Consider the following 18,803-nt stretch of genomic DNA (forward strand, 5'->3'; position numbering starts at 1 on the left):
CCATGATTTGAGGAAACACGAAACTTCTCCTGGAAGATTAAGGTTCTGAGTTCATCATAAATTTAGCATGCCTCTGTCAGCAATTCGCCATAGGTGTTTCGTGCCTTAGATACCTGGCCTAGACAATTAGATTTGCTGATAGAACTCCCTCGAGTTGCTGACACAACTTTAATAAGATTAAGTGCAAAAAATTGAAATTAATCAGAGGCAGGCAGAAGTGAAATTACAGTTTAAGACACAGAAAGGGGCCTTGACCAGCACATTTGAAACATCATGCTTTAAGTATTTATTTGTACTGTTGGTTCAAGGATGAGGCTAGAAACTCGGGATATCTAACAAAAATGAAATCCATCATGGAGCAGTACAATAAACACAGGGGGGAAAAGAGGGCAAAGACCAAATTCTACTAGAAAAAGTATCTTACAAAACAATTTTCCTTTGTTTAATGATATGATCAGAAAGTATTTGCCAAATCACATTGTCACAAGGTCTTGTGATGCTCAAACTGATGCACAGAACAGGGATAATTGACAGGTATGTCTGAACTAGTGAACTTGTGAGCATTTTCAGGTGCCTGACTCCAAACGTATCCCCCGGTCTGATACTGCACGGAGCAAGTACTACACTCACTCAGTTCCCTATTTGTTAGTTTTGCAGGAAGGAAGTTGGACATGCAGCCTGTAAGAAAAGCACGATGGGCTTTGGTTAGGTTCCTGGTCTGGATCAGGAACACGGGGAATACCCATGTCTCAGCCTTGACAAAGCCAGCACTGATGTGAGAGACAAGTAAATGCTGGTATATTCTCCAAGCAATGTAAAGTAGTTTGTTGTGTGTTTGTGTATGCATGTACATACATGTATATATACATATATATATAAAAATCCTAATATGGATGAGCAAATCATGTCCATTCTGATATTTATACAGTATTTTCATGTTTCATACTAGACAGATGGAACAGAGATGGTGTCATATCTCGGTGATGCATGTCTATCACAATGAATCAGTCATAGAATTGTTTAGGTTGGAAAAGACCTTTAAGATCATCAAGTCCAACCGTTAACCTAGCACTGCCAAGTCCACCAATAAACCACGTCCCTAAGTGCCACATCTACACGTCTTTTAAATACCTCCAGGGATGGTGACTCAACCACTTCCCTAGGCAGCCTGTTCCAAGGCTTGACAATGCTTTTGGTGAAGAAATGTAGCCTACTATCCAATCTAAACCTCCCCTGGTACAACTTGAGGCCATTTCCTCTTGTCCTATGGCTTGTTACTTGGGAGAAGAGACTGACACCCACCTCTCTACAACCTCCTTTCAGGTAGTTGTAGAGAGTGATAAGGTCTCCCCTCAGCCTCCTTTTCTCCAGGCTAAACAACCCGTTCCCTCAGCTGCTCCTCATAGGTCTTGTGCTCTAGACCCTTCACCAGCTTCGTTGCCCTTCTCTGGACACGGTCCAGCACCTCAATGTCTCTCTTGGAGTGAGGGGCCCAAAACAGAACACAGTATTCGAGGTGCGGCCTCACCAGTGACGAGTACAGGGGGATGATCACTTCCCTAGCCCTGCTGGCCACACTATTTCTGATACAAGCCAGGATGCCATTGACTTTCTTGGCCACCTGGGCACACTGCTGGCTCATATTCAGGCGGCTGTCAACCAACACGCCCAGATCCTTCTCTGCCAGGCAGCTTTCCAGCCACTCTTCCCCAAGCCTGTAGTGTTGCATGGGGTTGCTGTGGCCCAAGTGCAGGACCTTGCACTTGGCCTTGTTGAACCTTATACAATTGGCCTCAGCTCATTGATCCAGCCTGTCCAGGTCCCCCTGTAGAGCCTTCCTACCCTCAAGCAGATCAGCACTCCCACCTAGCTTGGTGTTGTCTGCAAACTTACTGAGGGTGCACTCGATCCCCTCGTCCAGATCATCGATAAAGATATTAAACAGGACTGGCCCCAATACTGAGCCCTGGGGAACACCACTTGTGACCAGCCACCAGCTGGAGTAAACTCCATTCACCACAACTCTTTGGGCCCGGCCATCCAGCCACCTTTTTACCCAGCAAAGCGTATGTTGTGCAAGCCATGAGCAGCCATTTTATCCAGGAGAGTGCTGTGGGAAATGGTGTCAAAGGCTTTACTGAAGTCTAGACAGACAACATCCACAGCCTTCCCCTCATCCACTAAGCGGGCCACCTTGTCACAGAAGGAGATCAGGTTAGTCAAGCCAGACCTGCCTTTCATCAACCCATGCTCACTGGGCCTGATCACCTGGTTGTCCTGTACGTGCTGCGTGATGGCACTCAAGGCACTGTAGTTCCCCGGATCCTCCTTCTGGCCCTTCTTGTAGATGGGTGTCACATTTGCTAACCTCCAGTCAACTGGGACCTCCCCGGTGAGCCAGGACTGCTGATAAAGGATTGAAAGTGCCTTGGTGAGCACTTCCACCAGCTCCCTCCGTACCCTTGAGTGGATCCCATCCAGCCCCATAGACTTGTGTGTGTCTAAGTGGTGTAGCAGGTTGCTAACCATTTCCCCTTGGACTATGGGGGCTTCATTCTGCTCCCTGTCCCTGTTTTCCAGCTCAGGGGGCTGGGTACCCTGAGAACAACTGGTCCTACTATTAAAGACTGAGGCAAAGAAAGCATTAAGTACCTCGGCCTTTTCCTCATCCTTTGTCACTATGTTTCCCCCTGCATCTAATAAAGGATGGAGATTCTCCTTAGCCCTCCTTTTGTTGCTAATGTATTTATAGAAACATTTTTAATGGTCTTTTAGAGCAGTAGCCAGATTAAGTTCCAGCTGGGCTTTGGCCCTTCTAATTTTCTCCCTGCGCAACCTCACTACATGTTGGTAGTCCTCCTGAGTTGTCCAAAAGGTCTTCCAAAGGTCATAAACTCTCCTTTTTCCTGAGTTTCAGCCAAAGCTCTCTGTTCAGGCAGGTCGGTCTTCTTCCCCGCTGGCTCGTCTTTCAGCACGTGGTGACGGCCTGCTCCTGTGCCTTTAAGATTTCCTTCTTGAAGAATGTCCAGCCTTCCTGGACTCCTTTGCCCTTCAGGACTGCTTCCCAAGGGACCCTGTCAACCAGTCTCCCGAACAAGGCAAAGTCTGCCTTCTGGAAGGCCAAGGCAGCAGTTCTGCTGACCTCCCTCCTTACTTCTCCAAGAATTGAAAACTCTATCATTTCATGATCACTCTGCCCAAGACAGCCTCCAGCCATCACATCACCCACAGTCCTTCTCTGTTCACAAACAACAGGTCCAGCGGGTGCCTTCCCTAGTTGGCTCACTCACCAGCTGTGTCAGGAAGTTATCTACCACACACTCCAGGAACCTCCTAGACTGTTTCCTCTCTGCTGAATTGTATTTCCAGCAGACATCTGGTAAGTCAAAGTCCCCCATGAGAACAAGGGCTAGCAATTGAGAGATTTCTCCCAGCTGCTTACAGAATACTTCATCTGCCTCTTCATCCTGGTTGGGTGGTCTGTAACAGGCTCCCACCATGATATCTGCCTTGTTGGCCTTTCTCCTGATTCTTACCCATAAACACTCAACCCTGTCATCACTGTCATTAAGCTCTAGACAATCAAAACAGTCCCTAACTTACAGGGCTACCCCACCGCCTCTCCTTCCTTGCCTACCCTTTCTGAAGAGTTTATAGCCATCCATTGCAGCACTCCAGTGCGTGAGTCATCCCACCATGTTTCTGTGATGGCAACTATATCATAGTTTTCCTGCTGCACAATGGCTTCCAGCTCCTCCTGCTTGTTGCCCATGCTACATGTGTTGGCGTAGATGCAATTCAGTTGGGCTATTCATCCCGTCACCTTTTTGGGGGAAGAAGCCCTAATTCCTACGTGACCATTCTCAAGTGCCTCTGTGGTTTCTAACACATCCATAACCCTTTCATCTTTGCTGCCGCATGGATCTCCATCCCCTACCTCCACTGAGATGGGAGACCAAAGGACCTTGTTAGCACACAATCCTTCAAACATTGGCCTGCCACCCTCAGGCTTATCTCTAGTGGGCCTGTTTTATCCCTTTCTCCCTTCAAATCTAGTTTAAAGCTCTTTCAATGAGCCCTGCTAACTGTGTAATCCTGTGTAAAGATCCTTTTCCCTCTTTGAGAAAGGTGTACCCCATCTGTTGCCAGCAGGCCTGGTGTCATGTAGACCGACTCATGATCAAAAAACCCAAAATTCTGCTGGTGACACCAAGCTCGGAGCCAGGTATTGATCTGCTGGCTCTTCCTGTTTCTTCCCTCATCATTCCCTGCAACTGGAAGGAAAGAGGAGAACATTACTTGTGGTCCTGATCCCTTAACCAGTTGTCCCAAGGCCTATCTTGATTGCCCTCGACTTCTAGTTGCAGCTTCGCTGCTGCCTACCTGAAAAATCAGTAATGGATAGTAATCTGAGGGCTGTACCAGGGTAGGAAGCTTTCTCTTCACATCTTTAACTAGGGCCCCAGGGAGGCAGCAGACTGCCCGAAGAAGGGGGTCCGGTCTGCATATTGGACCTTCTGTTCCCTTCAGAAGGGAGTCCCCTATGACAATGACCTGTCTTTTTTTCTTTATGAAAGCAGTTTTGACGCAGGGCGTAGGCCAACTTAACCTCGGGGACACCTCCAAGCTAGATGAACCATTGTCCTCGTCACTGTTTGCTTCCACTTGCAGAGCCTCACACCTATTGTGCAAGGGCATCTGGGAAGGTGGGGTAGTCACGGAGGAGATGTGCCTGCTCTAAGAGCAGAAACCTCTAAGAGCACTTGTAAAATTAATAGTAACAGTATTTTTGTATTTTAGAAACAATTCTTCTCTTTATCAATAAAGACTAAAATAAAATGAGAGCTGAAAGGAGACAGAAACTTACAAGAGGTGTAAATCTCTAATAATTCAGAATGTTAAATTTAATAGGGTTCAAGTAATCTAGACATGGCAGATGTAACTAGAGTGTTTTACATCTGAAACAAATTAACTGACAAACTAGTATTATAAATTTACTCATTGATACATAATATTCTGAAAGATGTTAATGACTTTATACTAGAAAATGTTTGCTGTGGTTATCACGAAAAGTGATACTCCATATATTTACAGTGGGATGGGTTTAGCTATGCAAATATTGTTATTGTAATTTCTGTGAGCATTTTATAGCATTTCAGAAGTCTTTCAACTTCCATGGTACTAACAGCAGAGTAAAATTACTGTGATTTATAACGCTGCCTATAAGGAAAGAGGGGTAACAGTAAGAGCATAATAATAAAGCAAATAATAATAAATAACTATTTTATAATAAAGCATAATAATAAGGCAAAATAAATGAAGTTGCGCTGTTTTCACGCCTTAAATTCATCTTGGTGTGAACAACCTGCAGGACACCCAGCAATACCGGCGAACTCCCACGGGGCGGCAGTTCAGTACTTCAAGGGCCTCTGCAGCCGCTCAAGGGAGTGGCTCTTCAGAAAAGCTTTTTATTTTCCTTATTTTTGTTCCAGTTAACAAGGACCATTTTTTTTTTCTTCTGTAGTGAATGGGGGCTTTTCCTACTTAATCTCTTAAACTCTAAAACTGTTTCGTGTTAATATTAATAATTTAAGGGAAATAAGCAGTTTCACGGTCTAATCACAGCACCACTGAAAACTGACAGTTGCCCCTGAATAAAGGATGGCATGGCTGGCAGTATTACCTTCAGGCAAGGGGAGATGTGGAGAAGTGGAATGGTGTGAAACTTCATCTCTCTCCTGTGCTGTTTGGATTATTTATTAAAGTATGTGAAGATCAAAAAAAAAAAAAAAAAAATCAAGGGAAATGAATGCGTGTAAATTATTAACAGCCTGCCTCAGAGGATGAGCAGATTTCGTGGATGCTGCATTAACTATATCAAATTTTGTTATATATTCAAATGAAAATAAATAGGAGTAACAATTCTAACATGTTAGGAGATAATATGTACAATAATCTCATCAGAAACTATTATCTAGAAAATAACATTGTAAATATTAAAAGAACTATAAATGTCAGGAAAGCATCTGACATTCAGGGAATTACTTGTTTATTTTTTACAAGTGTGTATCATGTTGAATCATATAGGTTAAAATAGAATACTTGCTATAGTCCAAACTACGATATTCTTGTGAGAGACATTTGTAATTGAGATCTCTCATACAGGCCACCAACAAGAATAAAGACTAGTTTATGAAGCGGTAGCACAAAAGCAAATCTTTATTTGCTGTTGCTCAGCAACCATGTGTGGAAGGCCTATTTTTCATTTTTGCCTTAACTTGACTTGACAGGAAAATGATAATAAATATGAGATTATTATCACAGGGTATAGATTATTTTGAACAGATGAACAGATATGTCAAAAAGAGGCATGTAATTTGGTACTCTTGAAAGAGAGAACATTACAGAAACTGAAAATAGAGTTGTAGCTACATTATTAGCTTGCGGTTCATGCACAATTCTTGGAAAAACGTACAAAACGCTATTCTGCCTCTCTGGTTTCTCTGTGTCGTCCTTTAAAATGAATCCTTTGGTGTTACTCAGTCTGTTGTTATCTGTGTCAACTTTTAGTTTCAATACTATGAAAAAATCATTCTGTGGTTGCTATGCAACACAAATTATAAGCTTAAATATGTTTTAGTTCATTTGCTAAATGGATATGTGCCTGGCTAAATAAACAGTAGCCAGGTGACTAATGTAGCACCCAATTAAAAGACTAATCAAGGTATTAATGAAATATTCAGTCCACACGAGACATGATAAATAAATCCATCAGTTTGGATCTAAAATGGCAAAGATTTTTCATATATGCAGAAAGGGTAGACATTAGTACAATGTATAAATGTCAGGTTTCATACTTTTTTATTTGCTTTTACTATTCTACAAGTATGATGATTGCTCATACAACTTATTTCAAGAAAACTGTTTCACAGGCTTCTTGCACTTAGCTGAATACCTAACTTAAGAAATAAAGTCAGGTCCATAGGATCTGAAACAACCCTAATTCTTGATCCTTCTTTCCTGCAGAGCAGCAAAATGCTCCCTCCTTTTGGTAGTCTGCTTCTGGAAGTCCATGCCTGCTGGCTGTCACAGCTTGGGCCTTAGCACTGGAGGACAGATGCTATTTCAAGTGACTGTCCAGGGATCCGTCTCTCCTGGGACTTTCTCCATGGCTGCTGGGAGGTGGATGTTGGTAATCTGCTGGATTGCCCTTTCCACACGTCAAAGGAGACAGGCCTTTGTCTAGATGGAAATATGATGTGGGGAGGTACGTGTATGTTTGGCTTCAGGTGGAGACAAGGAGCGGCACTGACCTGCCGCTGCGCAGTTATGATGCTCAAGACAATGAGTTTTTGGCTGCTAACTCCTTCTGCCATATTGTCCCTGCCTTGGGTGCACGACCACCTCAACGACAACTTGCAAGTCACATAACCCATTCTCCTACACTGCCTACAGTCTACGGTACTTTCTGTCCGGCCCAAATTTGTTTTGAAGTCCAATTATTTCAGAAGTTTCACATGCACTCAATTGATGATTCAGGAATTGAAACAGTTTTATCTTTGTTTTCAGTGACATTAGTCATCTGTTACGTACATTTTTTTAAGCAATACAGAATAGCATTATTTATATGGGATAAGCATATAATAAACTATTTTTCATCCTATAGTCTTCAAACTGTATAAAAACTAGGTAAATAGTTTACTCAAAAACTTTAAAAAATAAACCAGGAAAAGTCTGTAAGTCAAATATATATGGCAGAAAATGTGACAAGTCTTAATTTTGAATATAAACTGATACTGTGAGGGGTAGGATTTTAATCCTCCTATGATTCTATGTTAAAAATGAAAATATTAGCAGAAGTCATAAATACGACTTTAAAAAGTAGTGAATGTTTACATATAATATTTCATAAAATCTGAATTAATCATGTTTTTAAAAATTACAATCCAGAAAAGTCCAATCAGATGTGAGAACTTCTATGGAAATTATTGTTGGTTTTCTGTTTGTCCGCATAGTAAAGCAGCATATGCTGTACTGCTATCACAGACTGAAAGTAAACAATTTCAGTCGAGCACCTACCTCTTCTGAACAGCTAACAACACTGAGAAATATTGAGAAATATTATGCTACTGCAAGTGCAAAATTGAAAGATATCAATTAAGCCCGTAACAAGACATATTGACTGGTTTTGGTTTGCAGAAGAGCTCAAACAAATGGAATGGGGAATATTACAGAATTTGAAAGCTGATTACGCTTAATTCAAGGAACTGAGTCCAACTATTTCTGAACACTGCAAAATAAGTTTGAGAAGAAACAGAAAGCAGCTATTTCCTGATATATTAAAAAAATCCTTAGTTATCAAAGTGTAAATATCATCTGGCCTACATAGTCTCCTATAAATTCTGGTGAGTAGCCTGTTTAGCTCTTCATCGCTTTGGATGAAGAGTGTGCAATGCATTTACTGTTCATGACTAAGATTAAATGTGTAGCTGTCAACACTAGCAACAAAAACATTCTTGGTGAAAAAAGTCAGTGTGATCAAATGGGTAACGCAGGCTTTGCGAGCTAGCAGAAATGTTTTTGTAAGAACAGTACATCCACGTTACCCAAGACCCATGGAAGAAGGCGTACTGTTTCTTAAGCCTATTCGTGAATTTAACTAAACATCTTATCTCCGTTTCAAGGCATTGAAACTTAAGAGCTAGCTCCAGGAAGGTAACAGTAAGCCGGTATGTAGATTGACTTCCCGTCAGCCACCTCTGGATAACTGACTGGACGCTCCTCCAGGGACAGATGTGGAAGCAAGCCAGCCTTTATTATAAAGTGAAAGCAGTAGAGAAGCATTTCAGCGTAGCCAAATTTTAAACCGAGCATAGCCAGCACTGAACTCCTTACTGTACTCCCTGGGCTGCAGCTGTCCAGACGTGCCCGTTAGCGGGCCTGTCCTCTCCAGGGAGATTTGCTACCCAGCGCCTCTCCTCCACCCCAACTCCGTCCCGCCGGCGGCCGCGTTCTTCAGCCCCCTCCTCTATTAAAGGTGGCCTGGGGGACGGGGACAGCGGTGGCCTCGGCTGGAGGCAGCAGCGAGGAACCGAAAGTCACCCACGTGTACAGGCGGCACCTGACTGAAAACAACTCTCCCCTTCGCACAAACGCGAACGCCCCACCCAGGCAAGCGCAAAAAGGCGAAAAACGTGGATTTTGAACACAGCCCCGTGCAGGGGTGGAGAACTAAAGCCCGGGTTCCCGCCTCGTCGGAGCCAGCGCCCGGGGCTGTCGGGCCCCGCCGCCTAACGGCTACCGCCACGCGCGGGAGGGCGGGGCGCCGGCGCGAGCCGCAGGGCTGGGCCCCGCCCCCGGTGGTGCTGCGCGCCGGGAGGGGGGCAAGCGCCGCGCTCTCGCGAGACCGCGGCGCCCGCGCGCGCGCCCGCCCGCGCTCAACGGCCGCCGCGGGAGAATTCGAAAGCGCCGGCAGCGCGCGTGGCGGTAGGGCCGGGCCTCGGTCTCGCCTCAGCGCTGTGTGAGTGCGGGCAGCGCGGGGAGCGCCGGCAGCGGGGCTGAGGAGGGTGCTGTCCCGGCTCCGAGCGGCACCCGGGCTCCGTGCCTCCTCCGGCGGTGGGGCGGCGGAGCGTTCGTATGAACGGGTTTTTCCGTAGGCACTGCTACCGAGAGGCGCAGGCTTGTAATCCGGGCGGTCGCCGTTTTTGTTTCCCGCTTGTGCAGGCAGCTCCGCGTTATTGGAAACGCAACCCGTAGATCTACGAGGATTTATTTCTGTGGAGCGCTAGGTAAGCGGCCCGTTTATCGTCTATGGGGGGCGTACGGCGGCCTGTGAGGCCTCGCCGTGGACCTGGCGGTAGCCCGGCGGGCGGGCAGCCCCGGCCCGATCCGGGCCAGCGCCCTGCATCGGCACCCGCCCCGTTCTGTGATATGGTTTCACACACGGTAAAGGCTATGTAAGCAGTCTCCCAGCTGGTAGGGGTGGGAAAAGCACATCAGGAATCACCTAGGATGGAAGGAATGCTGAGGTGCGTAAATTAAGCTCTTGGTGTCAAAAAGTGGCCTTGCCCGTTTCCCGTAGTCTTCACTTGACAAGAGAAAAGCAGAGAGTATCTTGCTGCCCATTATACAAGTAAATGCTGTTGCCGGGAATGATGACTAGCTAAGTACGGGGTATGTGCTGGATACACTGTTCTTTTTAAAAAGGAAAGTATCCATTAAAAAGCTCTTCTGTTTTGAGACTTCTTTAGTAAAAAAAGGACTAAAAAGAATCCATGCAAATACTGCAGCCTAGTGTTGTTATGAATCTAAATGCTGATCCAGATAACTGTAAAGTAATTTGGAGGGGGAAACATCTTTTATTTATAGCTATGTAGGTGAAGAATGTAAGTTCATACATTCTTCACTGAGACCAAAAATGATCTTATTTTGCGATACAGTACTTTCTCTAACATTTTTTTTGTTTTGTTTATAAGGTAAGGAAAAACAAGACCACAATGAAACGCGAAGCATTTTTACAAGTTGTGTCTAAAGAGTCAATTGAAGACTTCTTGCGTTATACTCAGAATCCTGTAAGTAAGCCATGATACATGTGCATTACTACTAAAACCTTGTCTGTTATTTGTGCAGAAATTTTGTGACATAGGGACAGAAATTATTTGTCTGGTATCTGTAGATATGCTAGAGTAATTGCTGTAGAAAATAAGTTCAAATGGCACTTAATGGAACATACCTGAAAAAGTTGTAGAATCTGAAATTTTGCTATTTATAAACTAACTGATTTTTTAACACTTGGTTGTTGTACCATACAGGTTACATTTTATTTAAAAAAAAATGATTAGTACTGTGGTAATACTAAAAAAAGTACTAATTTGATGTTGATGAAGTATTGGTTTTTTGAATTTCAACCTATGAAAGGTTATTGCTGTGTAATGAATATGAGCTAATATACAAACACAGCAGAGGCATGTTTCAGTAGTATTTGTTCATTCATTTGATAGTTTAGGCTGTCCACTTATTCTTTAGTCCGTGTGCAATTGTACTTCATAGCTCTTTTTATCACTGAATGTTTTAGAGATGTGATAGATTGCTATCTCTAAATGCTGTGCGGAGAGAAGCGGAAGGAACAACAAAACAAATCCACTGAAATCTACTAATTAAAAGTTCATTCTAATGTGTATATGATATTGCATAGTAATCAGAAATAATAATTTGCATTATGGTGTTTTGCACTAAGCTTCAATCTGTCTGGTATTAAGATATACACAATTTCTCTAAAACATCTTTTGCTAGCCTTAATAAACGGTATTGTCAGGTTAGTTTCTTAAGCTTTCTAATCAGCGTTTTCCTAATATTACCTGTATCAGGTTAAAGTAAGTGGGTCAGTTGACCTCTATGTCCACAGAGACACGAACTAATTTACTAATGTAGCAGATTTATTAAACCTATGATTTCTATGATAGGGATCATGTTCTATGTAATAAGCTTAGGAATGTTTGTCTCCCAAACGTCATTGAACCTCTCTTTCCAAGAAATTTGCTAGTTTTTTCATTTGCAGTCCTGTGTGTAATTATAGGTGACAACTTTATTAACAGATTTCCTTTGCTTGAAGTCTCCTTCCCATTTTTCCCCAAATCTAAACACTTTACGAAACTATTCTGTTTAGGATAACGTATGGTACTTGCAGTGTTTCCTTTTCAATTAATTTGATTGTGTTGTTTCTGCCATCTTCATCCAGTAATCTGTCTTAACATATCTTGGTCTGTTTGGATTAAAAATTGTTTCTTCATCCTTTTATTTTTCATCAGCAATTCAGAGGAGTTGTCTTGCAACAGTTTTCAGGTGTTGCCAATATCTCTGGACACTGTATCACCAGCTATAATGAGTATATTGATTAAAACTGTCTTCATGCCTTCATAGGATAAGGGAACATGAATATTCAGATTACTTTTTGCTTGTCTAAGAAACCTGAGTTATTTTATTAATTTTCTTTTGAAACCTTCAGTGATGAAGGGTGTTTGACCATATCTTATCTTAGGATGATGATTCTCATTTTAGGATCTCCCTTGAATAATTCTTGACTGCTTTTCTGGAGGAGGCCATGTTAATGTATTCTGTCCTTTAGAAGCGGATGTATAAAGGTAGAAAGAAGAGGAAAGCGTGGTTAGAGCCTCACTGCTTTCCTTAGTTTTCATATTATATTTATGCCCTGCTTTTTCTACCTATTTTGTGCTCTAGCCTCAGAATTTGCCTTTTTAACTTTTTTAAAAATTCTGTTCTTAGCATTACTACTTCTTTCAATGTGTCTCATTTCTATACCCTCCTGCTCCCTTTTAATTTTCATTTTCCCTCCTCTCAATGTTTTGTTTCATTCACATCTTCCAAAATTCCAGGGGTTTGCTAATTTTCCTTCAAGGTTTGCCTTGGGCTTTTCACTTTTCCTTCTTTGTAATCTTTTTTAAAAATATTACTGTATTGTGGTGCTGTTCATTGAAGTCTTTATCAGGTGCTGTTAAGTTTTTCCACTAAATCCTGTTCCAGTTCAAGAAAACATATTATTTCTTAGACAGGAAAATAGGAATCAAGGATATGACTATCATTCAATGACATCCTTTTCCCTCATAGATTGTGGAATAATTCTATCTCATCTCATCCCAAAGAAAGATCAGAAAGCTCTGGTCTTATTATGAATTCATTCTTTTTGTTCAAAACAGTACGATCTAATATCCTGTCTTTTGGGTTTGTTTGAAGTAGAGGGCTGCAGAACTCCCTATGTGGCCTTTGGTTTATTGTATTTGTTTCCAGCTGTAGAATAGGGTAGAAATTCTGCTATAAATATGTAACAGGATCTTTCTTCTCATACCCTTCTGGGAACCTTCTAATACTTACTGCTGCTGCTTTCATTATTTTCTATTTTTCTTTTTCCCTTCAACTTTTTTTTTCTTCTTGATTCCTGTTTTTTAGTGTATCTGCAAACTAAAAATATTTTTATTTTATTCAAGATCATGGACATTCTCCCTCTTTCCTCTGAAGTGTTTTTAATCCAGTAGACCTTCACTTCAGTATTGCAAATTACATCTCAAAAATTATCTGTACTTCCTCTTGGCTGTGTCTGGTTTTGCTTGTCATCTTTTCTCTGCATATTGCCTTTCCTAGCAGGTTGCCTACCCTTCTTTGATGCTAAGAGGCTCTTTGCATCTCTGGGGTAAATTCTTCTAGCAAGGTTCTTCTGAGGAAATAGTTCAGATCAGTCTCTTAGTGAAATCTTTTCTACAGACTAATAGTGGCTTCCCATTCAGCAGAGCTTAAGAGGGAAGTATAGGGTTAATGTTTGATGGGGGGACTTTAAAATAGTGCAGTATACTGAGCACTGTTCTATGCAGATTTTACTCCAAAGCCTGTAGTGCTTTCCCTACGGCTGTACTGACTGTTACATTTCTAGTCCTTGTGTAAGGATTTTCTTTCAACAGCCATCATCAATCTATATTTAAGATAGCAAAGATAAGATCAGGGACTTTAATTCTCTGCAGTTGTGAGCTTCTTGACTAAGGGTATGGAATTGCCCCCTTTGGGAACGAAGTATTTAGAACATGTGAGAGAGAGAAGTTGATGTTATGGGGACGTCATCTATGTTCAGTACTGTTGCTATCAAGGGCTAAAGACTTTAGTCTTAAAAGAAGCACTCTTGTTTCACAATAAATAGTTAAGCAGCAGGAATTTCTTGTGCTATTTTTTAAAGAAATACAACTTCTAGAAGGTTCTATAACTGCAGAGGAATGGAAATTAATCCTTAATGTAAAAAAAGCATTAATTTTAGGAAATATGATGATGAAATATAAACCAGTGATGTGGAATGGTGTGATATCTTCTGACTATTCACAGAAAAATACATTTAATCCTTTCGACTTGAATGAACTACTTCAAGAATTGCCAAGAAAGCAAAAAGAAGTACTATGGGAGAGACTGACACAGCTATTGACAGAGACTTTGATGGAGAACCCTGTGGAAACATGGCAGAGGATTGAAGATGATGAAACTAATGATGGCATGGAAGTTGAGAGAGTTCCAGAAATGGTAAAAACCTTGCAAAATAAAAATATGTTTATTTCATATTTTCTGAGAAATAAAATGAAATATTTTCATAGCATCTGAAAACATGCAAGGGTTATCAAACAAGGTCAGTTCCAAACATCATCTCCCGGCCCCATTCTTAACTGACTTCTTAACTATCATGCTTGGGTTAAGCTGAACTTGTGATTGGTCTACACTATAAAAGATTAGACCTGCTGATAATTTTGATTATCAAAGATGGGACTTAGTTTTTGCACTGGAGTGGGCTTTTTGTATGTCTTATTTCAGTAAACAAATGTTGATCTCTCAGACTTTCCTTAAGTATCTGGCATATACTACAAGAAATTCACTGCCTGTTTTATTATGTCATTTTACTGAATGAAGATCATGAAATCTAGATTTGAACACCCCTCCCACAAATTTAGCTTATACAGAATTTCTCTGACTCAAGCCCTCATATACTGCCTTCTGCACTGTAGTCCACGTAGTCTTGAGAATATCGGGTTATTTAATTTTGGAAGCAAAAAAGAAGTGCAGTGGGGAAATCATTAGGGAGACCTAGAGGCTTGTAGAAAATCCATCATACATACCGAGGTCTATAGAATCATGTACTTGGATCCAAAGTCACCAGATCTACACATTTTTGAGTTGCACAAGACCCTGCTAGTTAGGGTCTTTTTATTTTTGAAATGGATGTGTGTTTGAGTGGTTTTGTTGCAGATGCATTTTTTTAATGGCAGAATGGATACACATGTACAGTTGCCAAATTATCTACTAGCTGGAGCTGAAAGGCATTTTCAAACTTTTTCAAATGGATGTACTTTAAAATCTGTGCTTTTGCCTCTTATTTGATAGGTTTTGGGTGCCAGTATACTCTTTGAACAAAGTGGAAGCTAAATAACAATTCAGCTTTGCTCTCTGTTGCTAAGTTTTATTTCTTGTCATAATTATCTTCTGAGTATAAAATAAACTGCAGAATTGTTTTCTCGACATTGCTTTCTTTCAGAAACAAACTGTAGCTGTGATCCAAGGAGTGACAGCTGTAGTTATTGCTTCCATACCTGCGGTGGATGAAACTGTAAACTACAAAGCTCTTCTAGAATGTGTTTTTATATTAAATGGTACGTACTTATCTCTTATAGAATACAGCATTATATGGGTTTTTTTTTAGCAGATGAGTTCACTAGGCTTTTTGTTTGACCTGACTGGCTTATGGAACAGAATTTACAGGAGAAAAGTTGGTACTGACCTGAGTTCTTATTTATGAGACAAAATTAAGGGAGCATGTACTTAAAGAAAACTATTTTGGTTCCAACTTTTAGACTGTGTAACTGATTTTTATCTCAACTGTTCACCCAATGATAGATAACTTTCCTTATTCTGTGCCTTATAGTATTTTCAAGGCAAAACTTAAGATCACTGTTAACTTTGGATTATTGTTACTGATACAAAAACTTGGCCGAAACCTTAGAGTTAACAAAGCTGCCTAAATACCCACAGTGAGAATAAGCCATTAAGATGTGTAAATGTGGCAAGAGCCAGTTGACATTGTGAGGTATAGTTAGTGTACTAACAGACTAATGTTTTGCAGGAATAACTTGGTTCATTGCAGTAAATAATTACTTCATTACTGTTGTAGGTATTCTTCCTGCATTACCTGAATCTGAAAAAATCCTGCAGGGTGCTATCCAACGTGTATGTGAGATGTGGTGGGAGAAAGGACTGGAAGGCAAGGAGCAGCTAGGGAAGACTCTATTTATCATTCTGCTAAGAAAAAGCCTGAATAAAGCTGCTACGGTATGCTGAAGCTATATTGACTTTTAGATTACTACTGAATATTCCAAGAAAGATTGTCCCTCCAAAATACCTTTTATTGCAAGTTAACTTGTTTTCTATGTCCTAGTGCTCAATTAATGAATCGCAGGACACGTGTTGGTTACAAAGTGTCTTTTTAGTGTTGCATTTTATAAGCAACATATTAAAATCTTGCTTTCTCTAGGACAAACTGTAAAGATTTTTGCCATCAATTTTGCAAGTGAACTTTTCTTACTTTTTCGTGTTTTTTTTCTCCTTTCTCTCTCTCTTGTGTTCTCTCCCCCCCACCCCATGTTCATGTTCTCTCCCTCTCGTTTGTGCCTCTCTCTCTCTCTCCCCCCCTTTCGTGCCCCCCTGCTGTTTTTTTTCCCCTCTCTCCACTCATTTATGAACTCCAATTACTAAGTTTTAAATAGCAATTAACTCTTTTAGTTAATTCAGGTTTTAAGTACTACGTTCATCTACTTATAGCGACTTCTTATGTGGGAAGCTTATTTTTCTGTTCCTCTGTATGTCTCTACAAATCTTTTTTTTAATGTGTAAGTTACTTAGAGTAGTGTGGCATACATCTTTTGCACTAACCCAATAAATATCTCCTTTACTACTTTCTTTTATTTTTCCCTGTTAACTGCTTTCATTTTGTAAGGTTTCAAAAGTGGAATAATACAGTTTTCATGTATTTTGCATGAAATACCAGCTTTCTTGCTGTACTGAGTATGTCTTCAGTTGTTGGAAGTCAGTATTTCTGCAGTTACACAAATTTGTGTAATTTTTCACAATCATGTGGTGAAAGTCAGTTAATGTTCATAATTTTACAATCTGAAAATCTTCTACCTGTACCAACCATTTCAAATTAATTATTTAAAATCCTTTAAATGCTTCTTCACATTGAAGCTGTACCTACTTCACTATAATGTGGGCTTTTTTTTCCTGTCAGGGTGCAGATGTAGTTCGTCTATGGAATCTACATCAGACATTACTTTGTTTTGATTATGATTCAGAGGAGAGTAATGAAGTCAAGGACTTGTTGCTTCAGTGTTTTATGAGTGTAAAGCACATTAAAAAAGAAGAGGTAAGCAAACTTTTTATATTACTGTGATTTTATGTGAGTAGGCTTTGGTTACTTTTAATGGTTTTGCATTAAGCCTTTTTTTACAGTACAGTAGGTAGCAATACAAGACAAATCAGCTCTGACTCCAAGCTATAAACGGCTGATATTTCTGTTTCATTTGGAAAACCCTTTATTCCTATTTCTGACTTGAATATAAAAGTATATGTCTAAATCATCACTCAAGCTCTTGTATCCTGAGGTAATAAGAACCAAGTGCTTTGCTTCCAGTGCATGTCCCTCAATACTTGAAACCATTCCCTGGTATAATTATCTTCTTTTATAGCAGTTATTCTTTTATTGGAGACAGATAACTGTAGCAAAATAATTTCCCTTCTAAATGATTCCATTTAGAAGATTGCATTGCCATAGTCTGTTTTAAAAGTAGCATAAGAAAAACCCAACTTTACAGCAAAATGAGAATTATTTTATTTTACTACCTATATTTCTCTCAGTGAAGAATTGCTTTTTAGTGTGAAGAATATAGTTTTTAGTATGCACCAAGATAGTAGTATCCAAGCTTTTTTTTCTGGTTAGGTGACAAGATAACCTCACATTGTCTCCTAAGTTCTAACTCCTCCTTGCCTGTTTAAAACGCATATGTTCCCTTTCACAGAATATATGAACTTCTGTCATAAAATGAGCTCTGAAGTTGCTGCATAACTGTGGCACTATGAGCATATACAGTTTTAAAGATGGTGGTAGGGACTGAATTGGGTGAAATGTTTGATAGACCAGGTTTTGGACACCTGACACTAAGATTTTATTTTTTTTTTGTTACTTACACATTGTATTTTAAGATGTTTTAGTTTTGACTAAAATTGGGATGTATGAGAGGTGGGAAAGGAAGGAGAGAAAACATGGGTGGAAAGAGGGAAGACAGGTAAGACTTTATTGACTCATTTTGTATTTGGTTTTATGTCCTTGGTATATTTCATTTAGGTCATTTTTTGTCCTCTTGAAAAAGTGTGTATCTGTATGTGTTCTTTGTCACAGTACTTAGAATGCCTTAGCTATATTTGATTCTGTGTTAATAGTTTTCTTCTGTTTTATTTGAATCCACTGCATCACTTCAATATTTCATATTCATATAGGCACAGTAAATAATTGGCAATTATATATGTAAAATGAAACTGCTATCTAGGCTCAGAAGCAACTTCTTGTTAGTTTTTTTTCTTCCACATCTTGTGAGCTTTTTAATATAACACGTTAAGTACTACACATAAGTTTTTCTAAAGAAAGTTTGTACCTTGAATCTTTGGGTGAAACACAGCCTTCAGTATGAAACTTTGTTTTTTAATTTTTTGGGGAAAAAAGCGGTAATGATCAGACTTAGTACTGGATCTTTCTCCTGGCATATCAAAACACATCCCCTTTGCTCCACAAGAATGTGCAAGTTTGGTCACACTTTGCATATTTACTTTTCCGCCCAAGCTTTTGCTCTTCTCTCCTCCTCATGATTTCTGGTCTCTTGACATTTTGTCACGTTTTCTTTTTCATATGCCTGTCTCTTTCTAGGTAGATATAGAGAGCGCCTTACTGCACTCTTTGCTCTGGCATATGATCATTAGTGGTTTAAATCCTTAATCCTGAATCCTTAGCTTTATGGCTAGAAGGACTGACTGAAAGTAGCAGCTCCCAGCTGGGAGTTTGATTTGCACACTGTTAGTCCATCCATTCCTTTCTGATAAAGGTGAAAGATCTAAACCACTGTTCACAAATATAGACTCTTACTGATTACATCCAATCTTCTCATCAGTTCTTTCCATTGAATTACTAGTATTGCCTGCCAGGCATCAGTTCGGAGTGC

The 18,803-nt window shown here is 40.4% G+C and overlaps 1 protein-coding gene across 4 annotated transcripts in view; it reads left to right on the forward strand.

Moving 5' to 3' along the window:
* Positions 1-9,413: 9,413 nt before the first annotated feature.
* NCAPG2 (non-SMC condensin II complex subunit G2) overlaps positions 9,414-18,803 on the forward strand; it is a 57,314-nt gene continuing 47,924 nt past the window's right edge. Inside the window, exons 1-7 of one of the 4 annotated variants that reach the window (XM_072854700.1) lie at positions 9,415-9,520; positions 9,657-9,788; positions 10,476-10,571; positions 13,882-14,073; positions 15,077-15,191; positions 15,710-15,867; positions 16,823-16,957. In XM_072854700.1, the coding sequence (XP_072710801.1) occupies positions 10,497-10,571; positions 13,882-14,073; positions 15,077-15,191; positions 15,710-15,867; positions 16,823-16,957 (675 nt within the window). In that variant the 5' untranslated portion in view covers positions 9,415-9,520; positions 9,657-9,788; positions 10,476-10,496. Of the gene's footprint in view, positions 9,789-10,475; positions 10,572-13,881; positions 14,074-15,076; positions 15,192-15,709; positions 15,868-16,822; positions 16,958-18,803 lie in introns of all 4 variants that reach the window. The other 3 variants (XM_072854701.1, XM_072854698.1, XM_072854702.1) reach the window with 3 other exon arrangements.

This window comes from Ciconia boyciana, chromosome 2 (assembly GCF_034638445.1).
Source record: "Ciconia boyciana chromosome 2, ASM3463844v1, whole genome shotgun sequence".
NCBI lineage: Eukaryota > Metazoa > Chordata > Aves > Ciconiiformes > Ciconiidae > Ciconia > Ciconia boyciana.